Genomic DNA, 20,209 nt, shown 5'->3' with positions numbered 1-20,209 from the left:
TTCTTTACTTGTCAGGGTTCCTGTCAGCGCTGGTCCAGGAGCATCCCCTGGAGGAGTGCATCCGAGCGGGACACTACGCCGCCAACGTCATCATCCGCCGAGTGGGCTGCACCTTCCCGGAAAAGCCCGACTTTCACTAGACCAATACGCTCGTGCGTGCGTGCGTGCGTGAGCCTCGGGATTTTATGTACGTACGTCGTTTTTATTTTCTACTCACAGTAAGCATCCTGGGAGCAAGCGCTAATAAATGTCCACCCAATGGTGCTTTTGAGTCAAACTCTTGAGTGTACGCAAAACTCCCAAGTAGAACCGCATCTGTTTAAATAAAATAAACCTCAAAAGCCGCTTCTTCTGCACAGATGAGTCCTGAAAAGATGGGGGGGGGGGGTGTTGGGAGGGAGGAAGGAAGCGGGAAGAGGGAGGAAGGAAGCGGGAAGGGGGGGTGCGCATTTGTGATTGGGCAAGATGGCCACTCACATGGCAGCTGGCTCACTGGCCTCCTTCAAAATGACAGATGGCAAAAGACAAACACCGAAAAGGGAGGCAGACATGATCAAGTCATGACAATGGAGGCAGCTTTTTTCCTTCCTCTGCGCCGCTCTCACTTTCTCAGTTGAACTTCTTGCCTCGCTCCATTAACCCGAGCGGTGGAGCCATTGCAGTTCTTACGCTCAATGCGCCACCAAAATATGGGGCACCCTCTCGAAAAAAAGTTGGGCAAATGTGGTATTTTCATTCATTTCAATGGGGAAAGTTGATTTGATTTACAAATGATGTGCATTATCAACTTGGAGACTGGCTGTGAGACCCTCAGCAGATGGGCACCAGTGTTTGTGTGGTAGTTGGCAAGGACATGCTCATCCATTTGGAATGATGATGGAGGAGCCGCCGGGGCCCCTGGCTTGACATTGATGGGGAAACCCGGCAGCCCCCTTCTTTTCTTTGAGTCTGTCCACCTGCCCCCCACTGGCGGCAGTCGCATGTCGGATTTGCGGCTAATTAACTGCTCGCACATTCAACGACGTGTCCGTGGAAACGTGGCAAACCCTGGCCGACCAACGCTGAGAAGAAAAAAATGTTGCAGGCCAACCCGTAGTCTCCTCCTGGATACAATGTATGTGGAAACAAATAATTGTCATCATGTATTTATTTATTTGGTTAAGTCAGCCACAGCAGATTTGTTTTCTCCGCATGGTTCTGTTTTTATTTAGCTTTTCTCTTTTTTTTTCTTTTTTTTTTACATATTTTTCTTGAGGACCATAGTCTCCACTTGGATAATATGTATTTCAAGAAAAGCAAAACACAATCCAGTTCCCGATCTGATTTGAATAATTTCTCTATTTGTTTTTTGATTGTGATACTTGAAGAGGCAAGTTTTTTTTAGGTGGTGTAAAAAGTTTTAGGAAGCATTGCTCTCGTGTTCAAATATTGGAAGAAAGTCAACATCTTGTTCATGTCACATCCGACTTGTGCATTTGCACTCAATGGATTGTGCAGGTGAGTGCCTACAGTGTAACATTATATGTGAACCACTCCAGTGAAGAAAAAGGAAGGAGGGAGGAAGAGGAGGAGGGGGTGGTGGAGGAGGAGGAGGAGGAGAGGGAGGGTACCATTTTGTCACAGGCTGCTATGTAGATTAACCTTTCAATTAGTTGTTATCATCTGCTCTCCACGCAGCGAGCTCTGCATCTCGGATTACGTCGTCTTCAGCATCTTTTTGTCATCACGTCGTCATCGTGTAGACGAGAGCACTCTGGAAAACTTGGAGGAGGTAAAAACATGTCGCCGCGTCTTCTATGCATGCAACTCTGCACTATTTTGGCTGCAGGGATGATTTGCGAGTTTAATGGCGATAAAGCACGGTGCGTGCGTGCATTGCGCAACATGCGCCGTGCGGGACGTTTCATGTCATCGCCGAAAGATCGGAGAACCCCACAGGCCGTGCGTTTTTGAAACCGCTTAACGGGGCGTTTATGGGGAATTATCGAGGGAATTAACGGCGGGGAAAGAATAAAAAGGTAGGTGGAGGTGCTGCCGCTGGTGCTGGCGGTAGTCGCCTCCACGACAAGCCTTCACGCGTTTTTATTTGAACCCGATCGTCCCTGCGGAGTCGTTAAACGCGCCTCCTAGGATCGCTGTCCCACTTTTTTTTATCGGCGTTTACGCCATGCAAGATCCCCGTAATGCATCATTTAAGAGCGTAAAAAATGAACGAGCCACTTTGAAGCGTTTCAAGGAGGAATGCGTCGTTAAGGTGGAACGGCGTCGTGATGTTATTTGATGAACATATTCGGCTCGTGAGGTCGTAACATGGTATCAAATGGCAATGGTTCCACTCGGTGTCCTCGCAAGAGGGAACGTATTAAAACAGATACGTGAATAAAAGCGTTTTTCCGGCTTTTTAAGCAAAGTGGTGCTCAGCCACCTTAAGAGGGCGGGTCGAGCGCCCGTCAAGTGACAGCTCGGCTAGCCAATGGCACCGGCCGACTTGTGAAAATTGACAGGCGCCTTATCAAACCACCCATCGGATGTGCTCCGTTCCCGGCCAATAAAGAAGTTGTTAGGGGAGGGCACATTAGTGTCGGAGAGCTTTAATGAGACTCCATTGGATTGTAATCAGCGTCATGTCGGATTCGCCGTAAACTACAACAGTGGAACAAAATGGCGACTGTTTAGGTGACGACTCTTTTTAAGCCTGGCATTTTATGCAGCGGAGTCGCCGCGTGTTTTTGTTCTTTTTTTATGTTATTGTCCACATCGGACTCACTTGGAGCGCAAGGTTTGTGACTCACTGACTTGTGTTTTGTTGAGGGCTTTGCTCGTCAGCTGTCAAGGGAGCGAGCATCGATCGTGCGACTGGCGTTGTGCATTTTGTTTTGACGGCCATTGGGCTGTCAAAACAGATAAAAACAAAGTGGCGTGAGGGGCAGCTTTAAGCCCCGAGGACTGACCACCTTGTCGTCGTCCTTTCGGTTCGGTGGTCGGACGTCTGTGACAACATTGGTGCGGTAGTTTATGCCCGTGGAGTTTGTCGCGTTCGTGGATATGTCACCAAAAAAAGCCAAACTTGGAGACTTTTTTTATTCTTCCCAAAACGCAAAGTTTCCGTCTAAACATGATGAAGTTACCCCAGATTTAGAATTTAGTGGCATATTGATATTAAAGCTCCTACATTGATTCTTCTGTAACGATGATTTACAGGTTTTATTTGGAGAGTGAAATGTCCCAATAAATTGTTTATAACTTTACAAAGCACCACTTTCTTAATATTGCAAGCCAGTGCAACGTTGTGCACAATTTGAACATTATGCACAGCTCTTATAAGATACAAGCTCTTATCTGATTGAGAATTGGTGTCATACTGGATTTACGATTGTTTCTCAGTAACTGCAATAACCCTCCTGGGTCAATTTGACTCGAGAGTATGTGGAAAGAAATTGCAATAATCATTACTAACCATTTGTCTTTGTCTCGTTTATAGGCTAGTTCCAAGTGCACATTACCACCGTTTTTTTTTTTCCTGGCAGATTTTGGGACATCATCAAGGCTGGTTGTGGAATTTATCACTGACCGTTTTTCCCCTCCATCGTCGGTCCTCTTAACAATACGGATTTGACAAGCCAATTTGGACGGCGCTGTGGAACATATCTTTTTTTTTTTTTTTGACCTCGCCAAAGGATGTGGATGTACCCGTTGGCGCTTGGCAGCAGGCGGGATTCCGCATGGATAACGTTTTTGTGAGTCTCCCGGTCCAACCATGGTGAAACTCGCCAACCCTCTGTTCACGGAGTGGATTCTGGAGGCCATACAGAAAATCAAGAGGCAGAAGCAGCGGCCCTCGGAGGAGAGGATTTCCCACGCGGTGGGGACATCGCACGGACTGGACCGCAAGACGGTCTTGGAGCAGTTGGAATTAAGCGTTCGCGATGGCTCTATCCTCAAGGTTACCAACAAGGGGAGCGCCTCGTACAAGGACCCGGCGAGTATCGTGTCCATCCCGCCTCCCGCCTCGCCCGTCCCGTCAAAGGAATCTATATGGAGTTCTGGCGAACTCCGCCACCTGGATTGGAATAAGATCTTGCGCAGGGCCATCGAGGGCTTGGACGACACGCACGGCTCCTCGCTCAAGAACATCGAGAGGTACCTGAGGAACCAGGACGACCTCGCCGAGGCGGCCGACAACCCGGCCTTCCGCCAGCGCTTACGGCTGGCGGCCAAGCGCTCGGTCAACAGCGGCAGGCTGTTCAAAGAGGGCCCGCGGTACCAGCTCGGAGGGACCCCCAGGTGTCCCATGGCCAGGCCTTCGCCGTTGATGTCAGCGGCGCTGCTACCCCATGCGCAGGAACAGGTATATTTGAAATAAGAGAGAAATAGAATTAGGCCTAAAATGCAACTAACTTGATGACCCAACGCTTAATTTGCGTGGTAGTTGCCGATCTCCGTCGTATAAGAGAGCGCCACTAGCCAGGAAGTCGTGCGGTGCGGCGCTTGTGTGGTCGCCACTTTGCTGCCGGCTTCCCACAGGTTACATAAGCCCAGCCAAAGTGACCCAGAAAGGATGTGGTCGGCCGCCGTTGCGCTGAATTATATATCATTTGGGGGACGGCTGACAACTAATGTGCCTCAAAGAGGCTGTGGTGAGACACAATATTCTTTAGACAATTCCAAGCAACAGGGAGGGAGATGTGCAAGGTTGAGTCTTTTCCCACGTCGAGCGTTTCCACGCTGTGTAAATTGAATTTAGCCCCAAGGGGCACGAACGGATTGTCCCATATTCCTGTAGGCTGCATTGTTTTCCCCGTATTTAGCGCCTCGGGGGTGGTCGGCGACACGCGGTGGCGCGAAGCTGTCGGCCGCCGCCGGCTTGGCGCTTTTAACACGTCTGACGACAACATCACCTTCGATGACGACTCGCCGTCGGACACCAAAGAGCTGAGCAAACTCGAGGAGGGCTGTTGCACGCGTCGCTAGTTGAAAAGCTACTGTGCAACGTCTTAGTACAGTAGGGAAAATAAACATGCACCTCTTATTGCACATATCACGATTAATAATGAAATACACTTTTTTTTTTTTTTTTTTAATCAGACTTGTAGCATTTGCGATAGCTGCAGCTCTTGGGCAGTGTGGTGATGAGTGTGAAATTTTTTTTTTTTTTCTGTCTTTTTCGAGATGAGTGGCGGCGTGGAGGTTATGTGCACGTATAGAGAGCGCCGCCTTGTTCCTCGCCAGTTTCACAGTGAATAATCAAAAAGTGACACCTCCAGTTCTGCAACCACATCTCTGTGACTGTGTCTGTGGTTGGGGCCCTCTGCATCTAAAAAGAAAAAAAAAAAATGTTCAAATAACTAAGATGGGTCTCACGTCTGTGTTCTATTTGGCACCTTTTTTGCTTAATTTTTTTGGTGTTATGTGTTGAGGAAAACAGGTACGCCGCCGCCACTGCTGGAAAAGAGCACTTTTGGCTCATCGCTTAAAAGAGTCTGAAGAGACTGTGCCAGGAACAAAGGCGAGGAATTTGATTCCCCCCCCCCCCCCCCCCCCCCCCCCACTGTGTTATGCAACCACTTGAGCTCTCTTTCCACCACCGGCAGCAGCGGCGGCGTTGTAATGGCGCGAGCCCCACCCCCTCGCTCAGGACAGCCTGCTCTTTTCATGCGCCGTCATTTCCTGTCATGCACTTAATTTAGACTGCCCTGAGAAAATCATCAGCGCCATATTCTCCTTTTGCTTTATGTGCCCTGCCGTTAGCAGGACTAACGCCGTGTTCCCGGATGACGTGATGAGATCACCGGGAAGATGATACGCTGTCTAAAATGTTCTTGGATCCAGACTTGTTGTCTTGAGTCCAAAAATCCGGAGCGCTTTCGGGGTGTTTCTATGTTTGTCGGCATTTACGCCTGCCGCTATAAGTTGTCTCCCAAGGGCGGTCTCCACCGCTGCCTGCCTTAAAGCGCAGATGGAAAAGCTCCTAAAGATTCTTTGTGCTCGGATTAGGTCACCAGCAAGGGAGAAGGAAAAACGTAGCAATCGCTAATTCAGAGCAGAGCGATTTGCCAATGAAGCCGGTTTGAAGCCCGATTCCGTGTCGGCCATTGGCTGCTCGCTGTCGTGACCTCTCGGCGCATGTCGTGTTTGGAGCACAAATCAATGCAAGTCTTTGTAGTCGCTGCTTTCTGTTGCTCGTTAAGATGACGTACATCTTGTTTTTATTAGCCTTGGATGGTACTGTGGATTTTTTTTTTGTTTTAGGGTGGGGGCTTGGACGGGGCAAAGACCATCATTTATAAAGCATGGCAACCAAGATTGGCCAAGAGCAAAAAAACATGTTTGTCTGTTCCAATCAAAAGATCTTTATCAACAGCCCGCGCTTAACTTTAATTCCAGTCCTGTTTCCGATAAAACGCGTCCTTTATTTATTTTTAAAAATTCCTACAGAAGAGCAAAGATAAACATAATCCCTTTCAAAGGAACTGTATCTCAAGGAGATAAATCAACTCCAACCCCGCGTGACACTTTTTGCACATGAAGAAGCAATAAGTTATGTAAGCGGAACACAAGATGACTAAAAGAAGCCAAAACGTCTTCATGTGCTACACAAGTGTCCGATGATTTGAGTACATTCTGTCACCATTACGCGGATATTAGCTGCTTCCCAGCTGCAAAGACCTGCAAACAACATTCTAATTGGCATTTGCAAGCCCCCCACGAAAAAAAACATTTCAAATTTCTTTCACATCACATTAAGAAGAAAGAATGACGAGCAAAACACACAATTGCAATAAAAAATAAAAAAAAAGTGCCGGTTACAACACAAGAGCAAAGTGATCCTATTGTTTGACGCATCTGAAAATGATTTCATAATGACAAAGACGTGATTGTGCCTCTTCTGTAAATAGCGTCGATCAACTCAACAGCCGTGTTGTCAACTGCATTGTCGGCAAGGTGACCGGAATCGACTTTTGTGCCACCGAGGGACATCCTCGAGGTGCGAACGAGCGAGCGAGCGGCGCCATTTGATTCCCCGTCAGCCTCCCGCGTGGGAGCCCGCTGTCAAATATTGACTAGGCCGACTGGAAAATAGAGTCATCATTGACGCCGGAGTAAACAGCCCGAGTACCCCGCCCCAACCCGCATCTAATTGACACGGAGAGCAAAGCAGCATCCGTCTGTAGGTCAGGAGGCGGAGCCAGACCAATGTGATGGCATTTTCATTCCTGTCATTTTTAAACATAGGGGGGGGAATCCCTTTCAGATCCGCACGGCCAGTTGGATTTCGAGTTGGCATCCGAACGCCACTGTCAAAAAAAAATTGTTAGTCGATGTGTCAAAGAGTTGCTATTCTACCAAACTTGAACACTTTGTTTTGTTTCCTCTCAGCTGCGGGTGGACCCCATCCCGATCTGCAGTTTCTGTCTCGGCACAAAAGAGTCCAACCGAGACAAACGTCCGGAGGAGCTGCTGTCCTGCGCCGACTGCGGGAGCAGCGGTAAGTCAATCAACGTCTCTCATAAGTCATCTTTTTTGACTGGCCGTTTTTCTTTTTCTGACGTTTTTGCGCTTGCCGGCGTGGGAGACGCAATTACTTTAACTGCCGCGAGCGATCATTGCCGGCGTGACATTTTTGCAGCGTAAATAGCGTGGAGGTGCTTTTCATTAAGTGTACACAAACGGCGGCTTTACAAGCATGACGCGGGGCTTTTTGACTTTCACGCATCGACTTCTGTTAGATACCAGCGCCGCTGCGCTTTCTGCCTCATTAGGATCAAATTATCTGCAATTAGCCACTCGGATGTGTTGATCAGACTGCGTTCGGAGCAGGAGGGGTAAAAAAATAAACGACATGCCGCTGATGGCAGTTTTTGGCGCCGGGCGTGTTAATATTTAAACAGGTTGCGGTGGCAACATTGATTAAAAGGGCTCGCCCGTTTGCCTTTTTCAATTGCTCCTCCAGGACATCCCTCGTGTCTCAAGTTCTCCCCCGAGTTGACCTCCCGAGTGAAACGATTACGGTGGCAGTGCATCGAATGCAAAACGTGCAGTTCCTGCCGAATCCAAGGGAGAAATGCGGTAAGTTGCCCAAACACCTTCTCTGCCAAAAAGTCATTGTTGTTGGACAAATTCACTATTTAAGTCATTGTTTCATTTAATTACGCAGCAAATCATTTGATAGTGCAGAGGGACTTGCTTGATTTCCTACTCGGTGCCTGCAAAGGCCAAGTCAGTTTCCCATTTGGCCTCTCGAAACGTTCTTGTTGGCAAGTGTCGAAATAACAGAGCCTGCTTTGTGAGAATACGCAAACAAAGTCAAGTGAGGTGTTTTTAGAGTAACGCTGTCACCTGGTGGCCATTTTTAGCCACCCGCCGCTCACTCACCATCATTTTCTCCTCCTTTCATTTCCACCAAACGGTTGGTTGCCTTGCCTTGCCTTGCCTTGCAGCACTTTGAAGGCGTCGGTGACACGTGTGGGCTCTTCCTACAGGACCAGATGCTCTTCTGTGATTGGTGCGACCGGGGCTTCCACATGGAGTGCTGCGAGCCGCCCGTGTCCGCAATGCCCAAAGGTGAGGCTTCGCCGTGCCTGTCAATCCAGTCTCGGAAGTCCGTTTAGGTGGACGCTCAGAACGAAGCCGTTGCTGAGTGCCTGTGTGTTTGGATGTCCTCCAGGAACGTGGCAGTGCCAGGTCTGCAGGCCCAAGGAGAACGCAAAGAAGCTGCTGCACAGAAAAGCCGACGAGATCAAACGGCGATACGCCAAGCCCGTCGCCGCGCGGCCCGCCAACAAGCTCACGCAACAAACGTGCGTGCGCCCGAACTGGCTCGTCGGCACAGCTGCGTTTGCGAAGTGCTTTCTCAAGTGTGCCGTTTGCCCGTAGGTGTCCGAGCAGTGCCGACGGTTCCACGGCGGCGCTCGGAGGAAGAGGCTCGCCCGGTAGGGGTGCCAAGTTTAGCGCGCGCACCTCATCCCGTCATGGCGCATCTGCCAAGGACGCCGGAGTTCCGGACGCCGCCCGATTCACCATCCCGACTCCCACCTCCCCCTTCACCGCCGCCGTCGTCACTCCCCTCCTCACGCCCTCCTTCGCCACGCCACCTGCGCTCGGCGTTAACAAGAAAACCAAAGGGCTCATCGACGGGCTTTCCAAATTCTTCACCCCTTCCCCCGTGGGGCGTCGCTCGCGCGCCGCAGCCGGCGACTCGCCCGCCAGCAAACGCTTAGGCCCGACGGGCGATGTGGCCGCAGCGGTCGCCCCGCCGCTCGCCCCGCCGCTCGCCGCACCGGTCGCCGCCGGTCACCAGATGGCCGCCCCGACGTCACCGGGATTTAGCCCGCCCTCGCAGGCGTCGGCCGGCTCCACGTCGGCAAACTCGCCCCAGAGCTCTTCCAGCCAGTCGAGCGTTCCCTCCCTGGGAAGCCTCTGCAGTAGCAGCCAGCTGAAGGGACTGTTTGACGGACTCTCGCACATTTACGCCACTCAGGGACAGTCGCGGCAAAAGCGGCTGGCGTGCTACGCGCCGCCCAAACGCGCGCCGCAAAGGCAGGACTCTCCCCACGCGTCCCAGTGCCGCAGAAAGAACGAGTTTAGCCGAAAGCGGCTCGGCGCCACGTCCGCCGGGTCGGGCCGACCCGGAGGACACGCCTTTAAGTCGCTGGGCCATTTCAAGCGCAACCCCTTCCTTAAAAAGCACAGGACGCTAGGCAGGCTGAGGTATAAAGTGAGCCCCCCGAAGGGAGCCCCCCCCTCGCCAGACTTGACAGAGGCGAGAGTTAAGCCAGAGAGTAATCATGGTAAGCAAGGCCCTCCAAAAGCCTCCACACTTTGTAAAGCTGCTTCTTGACTTTCTGTTCAACGCTTGCAATCATGATTTATCTTCCCGACCGACCGACCGAGCGGCGCCGATACGACGCTCGCCCCCCCCCCCCCCCCCCCCCCCCCCGCGCGGACTCATCTCCTGCCTAATTTGAATGATTTTCTTAACTTGGCTGCGGAGTTGACGTGGCTTCCATCCTTCATGACGCATGGCCCACTAACCCTCCTCCCTGCCTCCCTCTTTCCATCCTTCCTCTGTCCTTGACACACCCCATTGTCACGTCCGGGCCGCCGTCATCACATCTCATCCGCAACCTCGCCTCACGCACTGACTCAGATGACATGATGACTGTAAGCCACTGTGGCTGAGTCACCCTCCTCGCGGCAGAATCTTTAAATGCTACAAAGTAGCCCAAATAGCGCTCTCCTAAATTTGACATCCTGCCTGCATGGCTCATCATCGGCGTCCATTACCGCGCTGCCTTCGCTGCCTCTGCTTGTCAATTCGCCGGCTCTCGGAGGATGACTAAGCACACCCAAGCCGTTATGCAATTAGAGTGATTTAGTTTCACTTCATTCCATGAGGGATTTCTCCCCCCTCGCACATAAACATGCAAAGATGATGCATTAGCAACATTTCCTCCTGAGACACCCGAGCTGCGCGGCGGCTTACCAGCGCATTTGCATGGAAGGCAGCGAGGAGATGATTCACCATTTGTTCCTTGTGTCGCTCGCTATCTGATAGGCCACCATGGGGAGCTGCGGGCGAGACAGGAAGCCCGCTCCGCCTCGGTGGCGGCCATGTCCGGAGCGCACGTGACCCACGAGGACGCGGAGACCTTCGCCAGCGTCCGACGCGTCGCCGCGCAGGTGACCGGGACCGCTTTTACTTTTCGCTCAACAAAAATGGACTCGTACTTTATTTGTGACTTTGTTTTTCTCTTGTGACTTTTTGTCCAACAGAGGACAGGATGTCAAACGAACGCGGACGCCACGCGACGCCCGGCCGTTATCGAATTTGGCAAGTACGAAGTGCAAACCTGGTATTCGTCACCGTACCCGCCCGAATATTCCAGGTATTTCCCAAACGCCACCACCCGTCCGCTGCTTCCTTTTGGCCGCGGAAACAGCAGCTTTCCTCCTCGTGTCTTTCGCCAGATTACAAAAGCTTTACCTGTGCGAGTTCTGTCTGAAGTACATGAGAAGCAAAAGCATCCTCCAGAGGCACGCAAACAAGTGCGGCTGGTTCCACCCGCCGGCCAACGAGATCTACCGAAAGGACTGCCTCTCCGTCTTTGAGGTGAGCCCGGCCTTGTCGACAGTGAGGACAAAACCCAAAACCAACTCTCTGCTGTCCTCCCCGCTCAGGTTGACGGAAATGTCAGCAAGCTGTTCTGCCAAAACCTCTGCCTGTTAGCCAAGCTCTTCCTGGATCACAAGACCTTGTATTACGACGTGGAGCCCTTCCTCTTCTACATCCTCACCAAGAACGACCACAAGGGATGTCATTTGGTGGGCTACTTCTCCAAGGTAAGCAGAAATCTGGAAGGAAAAAAAAAAAAAAAATGCCAGGTGCAGTAAATTCTCTGACACGCTGGATCCCTTTCCTGGCAGGAAAAGCTTTGCCAGCAGAAGTACAACGTCTCCTGCATCATGATCATGCCTCAGTACCAGCGGCAAGGATTCGGACGCTTCCTTATTGATTTCAGTGAGTTCCTTTTCATTTATTTTGTCCACTCTAGAGGGAGAAAATAGCCACATATTTTGTCCCCACCGCATTTCGGTTTGAGCGTAGTCGACGAGTCGGTTGCCAGAAGAGAATTTCCACATCTGCTTTGTTCAAGCACGGCGGATAATGGCGCATTTGATTTCCTGTTCACTTTGGGGAGCCATTGAGACACACTGTGATATTGAGAGCGCGGCGGTAACAAAAAAAGGCAGGATTAAGGGAGATTGAAGGCAGCTGAATTGGCAACTTTTATTGGAAGATGTAGCCGTGGAGCTGTTTAGATGAACAGATTTTTTTCCTCTTGATAGGAACGGAGCGAAGGGACCTTGTTAAGAATGGCCCTTTCTTTACCAAAGCAGACAGATTATGGCAAATGCACTTTTTAGTCTTTGTATCCTCATTGCTTCTCTTTGACTATTGGAAAGTGAAATCATGTCCTCGCCAAATAAAATAAAAAATTCCTTCTTGCTTTTCTTCTTAGGTTACCTTCTCACCAGGCAAGAAGGACAAGCGGGCTCCCCTGAGAAGCCGCTGTCAGATCTGGGTCGCTTATCCTACCTGGCGTATTGGAAAAGTGTCCTCCTGGAGTATCTTTATCGGCGGCCGGATAAACACGTCAGCGTCAAAGGCATAAGCAGGGCCACGGGGATGTGTCCGCACGACATCGCTGCCACTCTGCAGCACCTGGGCATGATTGACAGACGGGGCGGACGGTCAGTTTTCTCACTCTCGCCTTTGTGCAGCTGGTGTCGGGCGTTTTTGTAATTCAGTAATTTTGTTGTTGTCTGCGATTCAGGGTGGTGCTGATCCGAAAAGAAGGACTGATCCACGGCCACGTGGAGAGGCTGCGGGCCGCCCCGCGTCGCCACCAGGTGGACCCCGACGCCCTGCGCTGGTCGCGCTCCGCCTCGCTCAGCGCCGTCCTGTCTGAGGAGGAGCGGGAGGCGGAGATGGATGTAGGTTCCCGCTCAGACGGCGCCTGCGCGAAGTGAACATTTGCATGATGAGCTGCCGAGTTCAAACGGAGGCCAGAAGCAGGCGGCGCGCCCGCTCACTCGCTCGCTGTCAACATTGCTGTAAATCACTTGGGCGCCTTTGACGGCGCTCTTTAGATGATCTGCGTGTTGCAGGCAGGCATTCATTCATTTGCCACTCATTTTCAGGCTGAGCGTCTGAAGCAGCAGGCCAGCTGCTGGCTGAAAGAGGAGCGAGGGAGCCTCGCCGCCGCCCCTCCCGCCCGCAGGCAGACGCTCACCAAGATGCACTGCAAGGTGCCCTACAGGACGTACGAGCGGCGCCACGCTCCGTCGTGGAGCCGACGCGCCCGGCCGCCGCTGAACCTCGGCCACCGCGACCGCCGAGAAGAAGCGGACGAAGACGTGGATTCGGACGGCTCGCCGCCCGTCCTCCTGGACAAACGAAAGGTGACTTGGATTGTTTGTTGTGGTCATGACGCATCTCCTCCGGGTCTAGCCCAATGAGCCTCGTAAAACGTTCCCCCCTCGCGCTTAGTTGGCGAGATGAAAGTTGGGATAAATATTCATGAATTCAGCCGAGGCTTTGGCGGAGCCCCGCTGTGATCCGGAGCCTCCCCGCACCACCTGCAGCTATGGATAATAGTTTGTGTTCACTGCTGCTGATGTCGACTCTGGTTTTTATTCGTCATGGTGTTCTTTGTGTTCCAGAGGAGCAAGAGGGGGCGCAAGCGGAAAAGAATTAACAGCAGCGTCACAACCGAGACCATCTCCGAGACGACCGAGGTCCTGAACGAGCCCTTCGACAACTCTGACGACGAGGGTCCCGTGGCGCGGTTGGAACATGAAGAAGAGGAGGAGGAGGAGGAGCAGAGCAAGAGCCTGATAGCACCTGTGAAACGGCGGAGAGGTCGACCGAGGCTCAAGGACAAGCCGCAGCAAGATCTTCAACAATGGAACGAAGGTACGAGCGGCGATTAGCAACACTGTGCTAGTGGTTAGCACGGGCCTCACGGGTCTGCATGATTTTGATCCGCAGATGCCGACGTCCGCCCCAAGAGACCCGGCAGACCACGTCCCGTCAAGCGAAAGAAAGGCTGGCCCAAAGGAGTCAAACGAGGTCCTCCCAAGTGGCGCCTCAAGAACGAACGCAAAATGGGCTTCAAGCTGAACCTTCTTTACACGCCGCCCGAAACACCCACCGAAGCGGAGCGACACCTCATCCAGGCCGAGGAGGAGCGGGGAGAAACCCACAGAGAGCTCCACGGCGGCAGGGCCCGGCCCGCTTTCGACTCCGAGCCCCCGAGCCCGGCCGAGCGGCACTCGCCCGTCAGCGGGTCTCCCGGGAACGAGGACGGCGACGATTCGCCGGAGCGCAGAGATGACGAGCGGCAAGATAGCGAGCACGAGCCGGACTCCCCGACCAAAGATGTGGATCGCAGCGCTGAAGTCGCCGCGTCGCCTGATAATCCCAATGAGGAAGAGGAGGAGGAAGAGGAGGAGGAGGAGGTGATGGCCAGAACGGAGTTTGCGCTTCAAGACGAAAACCAAGAGAAGATAACGCAGCCCGAGAGCAGCCACCTCGGGGCGTCGCACGCTTCGAAGGAAACGCTTGAATGTTTTTTAGCTCCCGAAGAAGTCGACGGGGACGTTGCGTCAAGTCGGCAAGAAGATGACGCCAGCGTCGCCCCGGAATGCAACCGGGATGCAGAGGCGCAAACCAAAGAAATGTCGCCGCTCCCTCCGGCCCAAGCGGCAGCTGTGGATTGTGAGTCTGAAGAGGAAAGCCCGCCCAGTCCTCCACAGGGGCACCCGCCGCCGCCTCCGCCCGCCAGGAGGCCGCCCTTCAGTCCCGCGCTCAGGGACGGCCCCCCGATCTGCACGGAGATAGACTCGGAGACGGCGCGAGCCGTTCGGTCACTGACGAGGGAGAGTGAGCGCGACACGGCCTTCCAGGACTGCGTGGAGAGCCAGGACGCCCGCAGGAAGGCACGCAGCTACGCCGCCGTCACCCCTTTGGAAGACTGCCCGCAGTCGGAGCTCAGCAGCCCGCTTTCCTCGGCGCACTCGCATCCCAGCCAGTCGGTGCGCTCCGTCAGCAGCCCGGCCGTGTCCATCCTGGAGACGGGGGGCTACGCGCAGATCAGCCCCGACCACAGCGCCATCTCGGTGCCCTCCATCCATAACTTGGAGACCAGCCCCATGATGGACGTGCCGTCCGTGTCGGACCACTCGCAGCAGGTGGTGGACAGCGGCTTCAGCGACCTGGGCAGCATCGAGAGCACCACCGAGAACTACGAAAACCCCAGCAGCTACGACTCCACCATGGGGGGTAGCGTTTGCGGGGCCGGCCCCCCCCAAGGCGCCTGCCCCTACGGCGGCATGCCGCCCGCCGGGCTGGCCCAGAGCAGCTGCGCCGTCGGCCAGCAAATCAACCCCGGCGCCTGCGGCATGCTTCCGCAGAACAGCCTGAGCTCTCCGCCTCACTGCAACGTCAAGTCACCGCAGGGCTGCGTGGCGGCAGCGGCGACCGAGCGGCCCCCCAGCGCCGGCCAACGCGGCCCGCACGGCCAGCAGCACGCCAGGCACGGCCCCCACAATCAGCACAATCAACACAACCAGCATAGTCACCACCACAATCAGCATCTGCAGCACAATCAGCTCAGCCAGCACAATCAGCACGCCGCCGCCGCGCACAACTTCCACAATCAGCATGTCTCGCAGGACGCCGCCGCCCAGTGCGCCATCCCCGCCAACTTTGCCGCCGCCGTGCAGCTGCCCGACATCCCCGAGTCGGGCAACCCCAACTTGGCCCTCTACGAGCGGATCAACCACCAGGGCGAGTACGCCGGCGGCCACTACGTGCAGTCGTCGGGTCTCAGCCTGGCAAAGCTGCAGCAGTTCACCAACACCTTCATGGAGCACCCCCGCTCGCTAGCCTTCAACCACTCGTCCTCGCACCCCATCACGTCCTACGCCAACAGCCCCTCGCTTTCCGCGCAGCACTCCGGGCTGGTGTCCCTGTCGCAGAGCTCGCACCGCCATCCCAACCCCCAGGTGCAGGCGGCCATGACGCCACCGCCGCCGCCACCGGCCGTGATGCTCCAGCGCAACGTGGGCGTGCCGCCGGCGCAACGCATCCAGGCGCAGATGGCGGCCAAGAGTCACGGCTCGGCGCGCTCCAAGTCGGCGCCGCTCTCGCACCATCACCACCCTCACCACCCCCACCACCACCAGCAGCACCAGCAGCAGCAGCACCACCACCACCAGCAGCAGCAGATGTACGCGCGGCAGCCCCAGGGCGTGCCCATGCAGGCGCCGGCCCGCACGCTGGCGGCCATGCCGCGGGTCAACATGAGCGTCAACATCATGCCGGCGCCTGCCTACAACTCCATGAACATGGCGCCGCTCAACGCCATGAACGGCTACGGTATGAGCCAGCCCATGATGAACAGCGGCTACCACGGCAGCCACGCCGCCGCCGCCGCGTACATGAACCAGTCGCCCCAGTACTCTATGCAGATGGGCATGATGGGAACGCAGCCATACGCTCAGCAGTCCGTGGCGGCGCCGCCGCACGGCAACATGATGTACAGTCCGGCCGGTCACCACGGCTACATGAACCCGGCCGTGTCCAAGCAATCGTTGAAAGGGCCTTTCATCAGGCGGTAACCTGCCGCCTCCCGGCTTTAGATGCACTGAGTTGGCCTTTGTTCTTCTTCGTCTTTGCGCAAAAATGAAGTGTTGGCCCTTCGGGTGACGTTTCAGGATGAACCCAAAGTACACCCAACTTGACCCTCTCGAAACTTTTCAATAGAGGGACAACCCCACTTTAGAATGCAAATTTCAGAATTTTCTAAGGCGTTTCTGCTCAGATTTTGGCTTTCTTCATTTATTAACATCATCCTGAGATTTCACCCCAAAGCACATATTCTTCATTTTTGTGACTGGTCTATATAAATATATGGATTTTTTTTTCTTTCTTTGCTCTTTAAAGACAAAAACCAGCAGCAGCACTTGGAAAGAATGCAAATATTTTCATTCACGTGTTTAAAAAAAAAAAAAAAAAAAAAAGTATTTTTGTTCCTCCAAGATGGGAAGCCTTACGACACGACACGGTGATGTTGAAGACGAAATGAAATTCTATTTAATTCGCGGCAGGTTCCGAGGCTCTGAGGTCAGCTTTCCGTCGCCGCGTAGCAGCCTCCCACGGAAGCCATTTTTCATGTGCCTGCTCACGAGTGGAACCTGTTGAGTGTGTTAACTGTCCAACAGTACAAAACACGCGCAAGACCGTTTAGTTTGTACCATAGTCGCGCCTTTGTATATTTAAATTATTGTACCTATTTTTTTTCTTTTTGTAAAGTGGCAAACCTTAGCATGCTTGGGTCTCTCCTTTAGTGACAGTGCATTGAGTAGTACTGTACAAGTGTCGTGCTTAACAAATAGCAAGCCATTTTCAACATGCCGAGCCTTTTATTAGGTGAAAAATGAAATTCTATTTTGTTAATGCTAATAATGTAAAAAAAAAAGGAAAAGAAGAAAAAAAAACATGTCAAACTTTTAGCCTCGTTTTCAGTTGCGCTTTGAGAGGTTTTATTGCTCTACGTATGTATAATTCTCAAGTCTTTTTGTAACAACTCCTCCAGGCAGCTTTCTGTTTAATAAAGCAAGACGGATTTCTGTCCCCATACGTGAGCTTATCTCCCTCTTTGTACACTCCAGAATATGATATATCTAGAGTTATATATATGGAACAATAAAGAAGATATTACTTTCATTGATATTTTGCACAATGCCTTTTAACGCTTTCATTCTTTGCCAAAAGTTGCATGCAGAGCGACCTGTGTGCTTTTGTCCACAGCTTACGAGAAGAGGCCAAGGTGTCCTTCCAGGTTTGACCTATAGGGCGGGGCAAGTCCCTTATTGCACTTTGTCAGCATGACTCATGCATTCCCCCCCCCCCCCCCTCTAATTCCAGTTTCTTTATTTTCTTTCAGGCAGCCAAGATGACACTGACCAGGATCCAAACTACGAGGCTGAAGGACAGAATCTCGGTTGTGGAGAAAAGTGGTCCAAAATAAAAAAAGAGTTTCCGGACGAGGTAATGATTGCTGCCTCAATCATCAATGTATGAAAGATTTTATTGCAGCTATACAACGTAAAAACATTCTGCTGCAAAACCGAGTTAGTCGGTCAGTGGCTCAAATGTTGACACGCTTATTTCGTCGCCCCTTGTAGATGTCACCTGGACTCGGCCGACCCGGCGGGCGCCGTCCCGCCGCTCGTGCGCGAGCTGCGCGTCCAGTTGCCTCAGCTGCTTGAGGAAGCCCCAATTGGGCAGGATCCTCCGGTGCGTCTTGATGTGCTCGGCGGCGGCCGCCAGCGTCACGCCCTCACCGATCATCAGGTAAGCCAGGAACAGCGCGGCCGAGCGACTCCTGCCCATCACGCAGTGCACCAGCACTTTATCTGCGGCCACACAAACACACCGCCGGTGTTTCGGACACATGCCGCTCTGCTTTTCCCGTCGGACAGAGATGTCACTCTTACGTTGAGGGTCAGCCAGCGCCGTTTGGATGAAGTCGGTGGCGGTGAAAAAATACTGGCTGAGGTCAAACGAGGGCGTGTCGTAGGCCACCACGCCGTGGTAGACCACATCCATGTCGTCATAGTAACCGGCACCTGTATCCACGTTATTCCACGTGCCCTCGGCGGCGTTCAGGATGTGCGTGATTCCCAGCTGCTTCAGCTTCAACTTGTCTTTTGCCGTTGCCCTGTCGCAGTCAAAATACGTTTTTCCACATTCTGCTTTTAACGTGTCTCAGAAACGGGATGTTTCCGACTCACTCGTCACCGATGTAAACTCCAGGCCACACCTGGTTGTAGGGGGTGTACGCCACGCAGCCCCGGTTGAGGATCTTGTCCAGTTCATAGCAGCTGGGTGTGACGTCATTGCGGTCGTCGTCGCCGTGCCGATCGCCCATGCTTCCGCCCGCTTATGTGATGACGTCAAGAGTTGTTGTTTCCACCCCTCCGGTCGTCCTCGGTGGCTGCGAGTCACGGCAAAAGAGACGATTGTGTAACGCCGAGGATATTTTTAGAGGCTGCGATGATATGACTGACATGAGCTGGAACGCTTCTACCTCCCACAAGGCACCCATCTCCACTGCTGCACTTTGAAGAAACGGTTTTCAATATTTTTTCAACAACAGTTGAATCATTGTGAGCAACAACTTTAATTTTGGGGAAACATTGACATAAAAATGTGTGTATCTGGACGTAAACAAATTGTTCTGCTCTGTCTTCAAGTTCCCCCGGTGGCTTTGTGCCTGGCGGACTGCAGCTGGACGTCCAGCGCCCGCAGCTGCTCCAGGAAGCCGCGGTTGGGTGCGATGTTGCGCTTGACGCTGACTGCCGCGATGGCCTCCGCCAGCGTCATTCGCTCGTGGATCATCAGGTAGGCCAGCACCAACGTGGACGAGCGGCTCAGCCCCATGGCGCAGTGCACCAGCACTCGCCCTGCACACGCACAAACACGATTTATGCAGCTGAAGAAGAAATAGGAAAACTGCGCTTTCAAGAGAAACACTCACCCGTGGGCGAACTCAAGGCGCTCCGGATGAAGTCGGCCGCCCGGTAAAAGAAAACGCTGAGGTCAAAGGTGACCATGTCGAAGGCTTCCACGCCGTGATACGCCACCTTGACGTCGCGGTAGAAGGTGGCGCCCGTATTGACGTTGAACTTCCCGTGGGCGGCGTTCAGAACGTGGCTGATGCCGTGCGCCTTCAGGCTGCGCTTGTCTTTGGCGGCGTACCTAAAGCGAGAAGAAAAGTTTCAGTCTATAGCGGCGCAGACTCCTCGACTGATGGTTCAGGACCGACTTACATGTCTCCTAAGAAGATCCTGGGCTGCACCTGGTCCATGTGGTTGCACTCGCTGCCCGTCTTGGTCCACATTAGCCTCTGGAGTTGGGACGCCGGCGGGCTCTCGTACCTGGCGGACGCATCCGGGAGGCTGGCGAAGCTCCTCGGGCGGCTGGGCAAGTCTGAATGCGCCACTTTGCCTTTTTGTACACAATCTAGCACATGTATTTCAAAAAACAAATAAACACTTTTTGTTTTTCCTCTCAAATTTTGAAGTCTCCAAAAGTAAAGCCATTTTGCAGCCTGTCCCACATCCGAATGCATTACGAGGTAGTTAAAGTCAGTATTCAAGCGATGAGCCACTTACTTGTCTACTTGCGAGCCAGCCAGACGACATATGTAGGCCGTCCTCGGCTGTAATCTACCCAGCAACATTTTGGGCTATTTTAATGTCGCCTAAAATAATTCCGGTGTCATCTTCCTTCAAGCATAGCCCAGCCGGGAGCACTCGCACACAAAGACAGGATCAGATTCCAGCTTGCAAGTCTTTTTTCTTTTTTTCTTTTTTTCTTTTTTAAACACTAAACAAGTTAGCAGGAAAGAACACCATAAGTCACCTTTTGAGGGTTCTGTTGTATTTATACACATTGATCAAAATCTCAAGACAAGTTAACAAATGATTAGAATTTGCACTTAATGAGTCACTGTAACCCTGTGTAACATCTCCATGTAATAGTTATCCCTGGTAGCATTAGTTAAATAACAATGTATGAATACATTGGTGGTAACGACACAAATAAACGGATATTCCCATTTAGAAACCGTTGTGT

The 20,209-nt window shown here is 52.8% G+C and overlaps 4 protein-coding genes across 15 annotated transcripts in view; 2 read left to right on the top strand and 2 right to left on the bottom strand.

The window, feature by feature from the left end:
- LOC119138304 (adenosine kinase-like) overlaps nucleotides 1-344 on the top strand; it is a 29,043-nt gene extending 28,699 nt beyond the window's left edge. For all 3 annotated transcript variants that reach the window (XM_037278301.1, XM_037278302.1, XM_037278303.1), the window contains one exon: nucleotides 16-344. In XM_037278301.1, coding sequence (XP_037134196.1) covers nucleotides 16-140 — 125 coding nt within the window. In that variant the 3' untranslated portion in view covers nucleotides 141-344. The remainder of the gene's footprint in view (nucleotides 1-15) is intronic.
- A 1,262-nt stretch (nucleotides 345-1,606) lies between these two features.
- Nucleotides 1,607-17,297, top strand: kat6b (K(lysine) acetyltransferase 6B). 8 transcript variants are annotated; one of them, XM_037278028.1, is made up of 17 exons: nucleotides 1,607-1,771; nucleotides 3,528-4,348; nucleotides 7,378-7,486; nucleotides 7,952-8,067; nucleotides 8,439-8,562; nucleotides 8,666-8,798; nucleotides 8,875-9,788; nucleotides 10,556-10,680; nucleotides 10,774-10,886; nucleotides 10,969-11,110; nucleotides 11,179-11,340; nucleotides 11,425-11,518; nucleotides 12,021-12,252; nucleotides 12,336-12,495; nucleotides 12,703-12,963; nucleotides 13,225-13,477; nucleotides 13,553-17,297. In XM_037278028.1, exons 2-17 carry the CDS (start codon nucleotides 3,758-3,760, stop codon nucleotides 16,183-16,185), a joined length of 6,162 nt encoding a protein of 2,053 aa, XP_037133923.1. In that variant the 5' UTR covers nucleotides 1,607-1,771; nucleotides 3,528-3,757; the 3' UTR covers nucleotides 16,186-17,297. The 8 variants fall into 8 exon arrangements, with proteins under 8 accessions (XP_037133923.1, XP_037133921.1, XP_037133924.1 ...); XM_037278026.1 differs by having other exon boundaries at nucleotides 3,482-4,348; XM_037278029.1 differs by lacking the exon at nucleotides 1,607-1,771 and adding an exon at nucleotides 1,925-2,676.
- A 341-nt stretch (nucleotides 17,298-17,638) lies between these two features.
- On the bottom strand, nucleotides 17,639-18,801 carry LOC119138338 (dual specificity phosphatase DUPD1-like). Of its 2 annotated transcripts, none has more exons than XM_037278359.1 (4): nucleotides 18,660-18,801; nucleotides 18,364-18,566; nucleotides 18,067-18,290; nucleotides 17,639-17,985 (listed from the first exon to the last, which is right to left on the bottom strand). In XM_037278359.1, exons 2-4 carry the CDS (start codon nucleotides 18,498-18,500, stop codon nucleotides 17,702-17,704), a joined length of 645 nt encoding a protein of 214 aa, XP_037134254.1. In that variant the 5' UTR covers nucleotides 18,501-18,566; nucleotides 18,660-18,801; the 3' UTR covers nucleotides 17,639-17,701. The 2 variants fall into 2 exon arrangements, with proteins under 2 accessions (XP_037134254.1, XP_037134252.1); XM_037278357.1 differs by having other exon boundaries at nucleotides 18,640-18,780.
- LOC119138331 (dual specificity protein phosphatase 13-like) lies at nucleotides 18,734-20,194 on the bottom strand. Of its 2 annotated transcripts, XM_037278347.1 has the most exons (4): nucleotides 19,747-20,186; nucleotides 19,402-19,594; nucleotides 19,110-19,330; nucleotides 18,734-19,035 (listed from the first exon to the last, which is right to left on the bottom strand). In XM_037278347.1, exons 2-4 carry the CDS (start codon nucleotides 19,470-19,472, stop codon nucleotides 18,821-18,823), a joined length of 507 nt encoding a protein of 168 aa, XP_037134242.1. In that variant the 5' UTR covers nucleotides 19,473-19,594; nucleotides 19,747-20,186; the 3' UTR covers nucleotides 18,734-18,820. The 2 variants fall into 2 exon arrangements, with proteins under 2 accessions (XP_037134242.1, XP_037134241.1); XM_037278346.1 differs by having other exon boundaries at nucleotides 19,402-20,194.
- Between the last annotated feature and the right edge of the window lie 15 nt (nucleotides 20,195-20,209).

The sequence above is a fragment of the Syngnathus acus genome, chromosome 19 (genome assembly GCF_901709675.1).
Source record: "Syngnathus acus chromosome 19, fSynAcu1.2, whole genome shotgun sequence".
Lineage (NCBI taxonomy): Eukaryota > Metazoa > Chordata > Actinopteri > Syngnathiformes > Syngnathidae > Syngnathus > Syngnathus acus.
This window is presented reverse-complemented; position numbering and strand designations above follow the sequence as displayed.